Source organism: Emys orbicularis, chromosome 13 (genome assembly GCF_028017835.1).
Source record: "Emys orbicularis isolate rEmyOrb1 chromosome 13, rEmyOrb1.hap1, whole genome shotgun sequence".
Classification (NCBI taxonomy): domain Eukaryota; kingdom Metazoa; phylum Chordata; order Testudines; family Emydidae; genus Emys; species Emys orbicularis.
Window position 1 is genome coordinate 16,441,234 of NC_088695.1, and position 2,156 is coordinate 16,443,389.

Here is a 2,156-nt window from a genome sequence, read left to right on the forward strand (position 1 = left end):
ATATTACTGTTCAGCAGATCAAGACTTCTCAAATGATACCTCCCAAGGTATACTTTGTACCAAACACATAATCATATCGCAGTGGTAAATATGGGGATCCAGAGTGCTATTTTGAGGTACAGAGGATCACACCTTGTCTTTGTAATATTCTGGGACCAACACAGCCACAACAACAGTGCACAACTTTTTTTTTTTTTTTTTTACAGTTTCCATCTGAAGGTTTTCAGATGTCAGTTGCCAAAAAGCAAAAAAAAAATTCATTTTTCAGGTTTCAGTTATTTTGATGAAAAGTCAAAATCTTCTCTCCCCTCCTCCCCCTGCAAAATTCCAACCATCTGTATCTCTCTTATATTTATATATATGTGTGTGTGTGTGCACGCACACGCATCTCTTGTATACTGATTTCTGTATCAGGGCCCACTTAGACCCTCCCTCTTTCACAATAGAAACCAGATTGATTGATCCTCATTTCATTCAACTAGTCTGAATTCTTTGTGAGGGCGAGACATTTCCTGACAGCTTTTCTCAGGGCCTCCTTGACCTCTCTGTTTCTCAGGCTGTAGATGAGGGGATTGGCCAGAGGAGTCAGGACTGTGTAGCAGACAGAGAACACTTTGTTCAGGGGTCTCAGGTTGCTGGATTTTGGTAGCATGTAGACAATCATTAGGGTCCCATAGAAAAGTGTTACCACGATGAGGTGAGAGGAGCAGGTGGAAAAGGCCCTTTGCCTCCCGGTGGTGGAAGGGATTCTCAGGATGGTGCTAACAATACAAACATAGGATGTCAAGGTTAATAGAAATGGGGAAACTGCATCTGGGAAGGAAAATATATAAAGAACCAGCGTCATCTGGCTGGTGTCGCTGCAGGAGAGCTTTAGCATTGGGGTGAAATCACAAAAGAAATGGTCCATTTCATTGGGGCCACAGAAAATTAATTGTGACATAAAACACATCGTTATTGTACAAGGTAGAAATCCAATTATCCAACACCCAGCTGCTAGCTGGAGGCACAACTTGCCATTCATACATATTCCATAGTGCAGTGGTTTGCATATGGCTAAATACCGATCATAAGACATCGCTGCCAGGAGATAACACTCTGCAGTTGCTAGAAAACAAAAGAAAAAAAACTGTGTCATGCAACCCCACACCGAAATGGTTCTGTCCCCAGTCAGGAGACTGGCCAGCATCCTGGGCAGGAGGGCAGAAGTGTAGCAGGTCTCCAGGCAGGACAAGTTGCCCAGGAAGAAGTACATGGGGGTGTGAAGGTGCTGATCAGTCACAACTAGAGCAATGATAAGGATGTTCCCTGACATAGTCACAATGTAGATCACTAGGAAAACCAGGAAGAGAAGGATCTGCAGTTCACGGAGATCCCCAAACCCCAGGAGAATGAATTCGGTGACATCTGTTTGATTTTCCGCATCTCCTTTCTCCATGAGCTGCATCCTGTGGCAGTGAACAGTAATGAACAGCAAAAGATTTGGCTGCACCATGAAATTAGATAGATTTCCATCTTTTGATATTGTCAGGGTTCCCTCCCCACTCTAAACTCTAGTGACCAGACCCTTGGGTTTTTAGGACACTAAAAACGCAATCAGATTCTTAAAAACAGAACTTTATTGTAATGAAAAAGTAAAAGAAGCACCTCTTTAAAACCAGGATGGAAGGTAATTTACAGAGTAATCAGATTCAAAACAGGGGGATTCCCCTCTAGGCAAAACTTTAAAGTTACCAAAACAGGGAAAAACCTCCCTCTTAGCACAGAGAAAATTCACAACCTAAAATAAAAAATAATCTAACGCATTTCCTTCCAATTACTTACAATTTGTAATCTTAGATGCTAAATGCAGGTATGGCTTTAGGAGATGTATTTTCCCTGCCCTGGTTCCTGGCTGTCCCAGAGAGAACAAAGATCCTTTTTGTCAGGTGCCAATCAGGTTATTTGAGCTTCTTAACCCTTTACAGGTAAAGGAGGGATTTTACAGGTAAAGGAGGGATTTTATGCTACCCTTAGCTGTATGTTCATGACACGCCCCCCAAATCATAGACAGTGCTGGACAGCCTGCTCCACAATGGCTGTGATTTCTTCCTGGAGCTCTAGGAGAAAACAGAATTAATAAGACACATGCACCTCTAGATATACTACTGATTATA

The 2,156-nt window shown here is 42.3% G+C and overlaps 1 protein-coding gene across 1 annotated transcript; it reads right to left on the reverse strand.

The window, feature by feature from the left end:
* Positions 1 to 478: 478 nt before the first annotated feature.
* LOC135888181 (olfactory receptor 11A1-like) lies at positions 479 to 1,495 on the reverse strand. The gene has a single exon (XM_065415997.1). The coding sequence runs from the start codon at positions 1,493 to 1,495 to the stop codon at positions 479 to 481; it is 1,017 nt and encodes a 338-aa protein (XP_065272069.1).
* Positions 1,496 to 2,156: the final 661 nt, after the last annotated feature.

What these genes read in the sequence shown, in the direction of transcription:
- LOC135888181 (XM_065415997.1), bottom strand. Translation starts at nt 1,495, where the DNA reads ATGGTGCAGCCAAATCTTTTGCTGTTCATTACTGTTCACTGCCACAGG.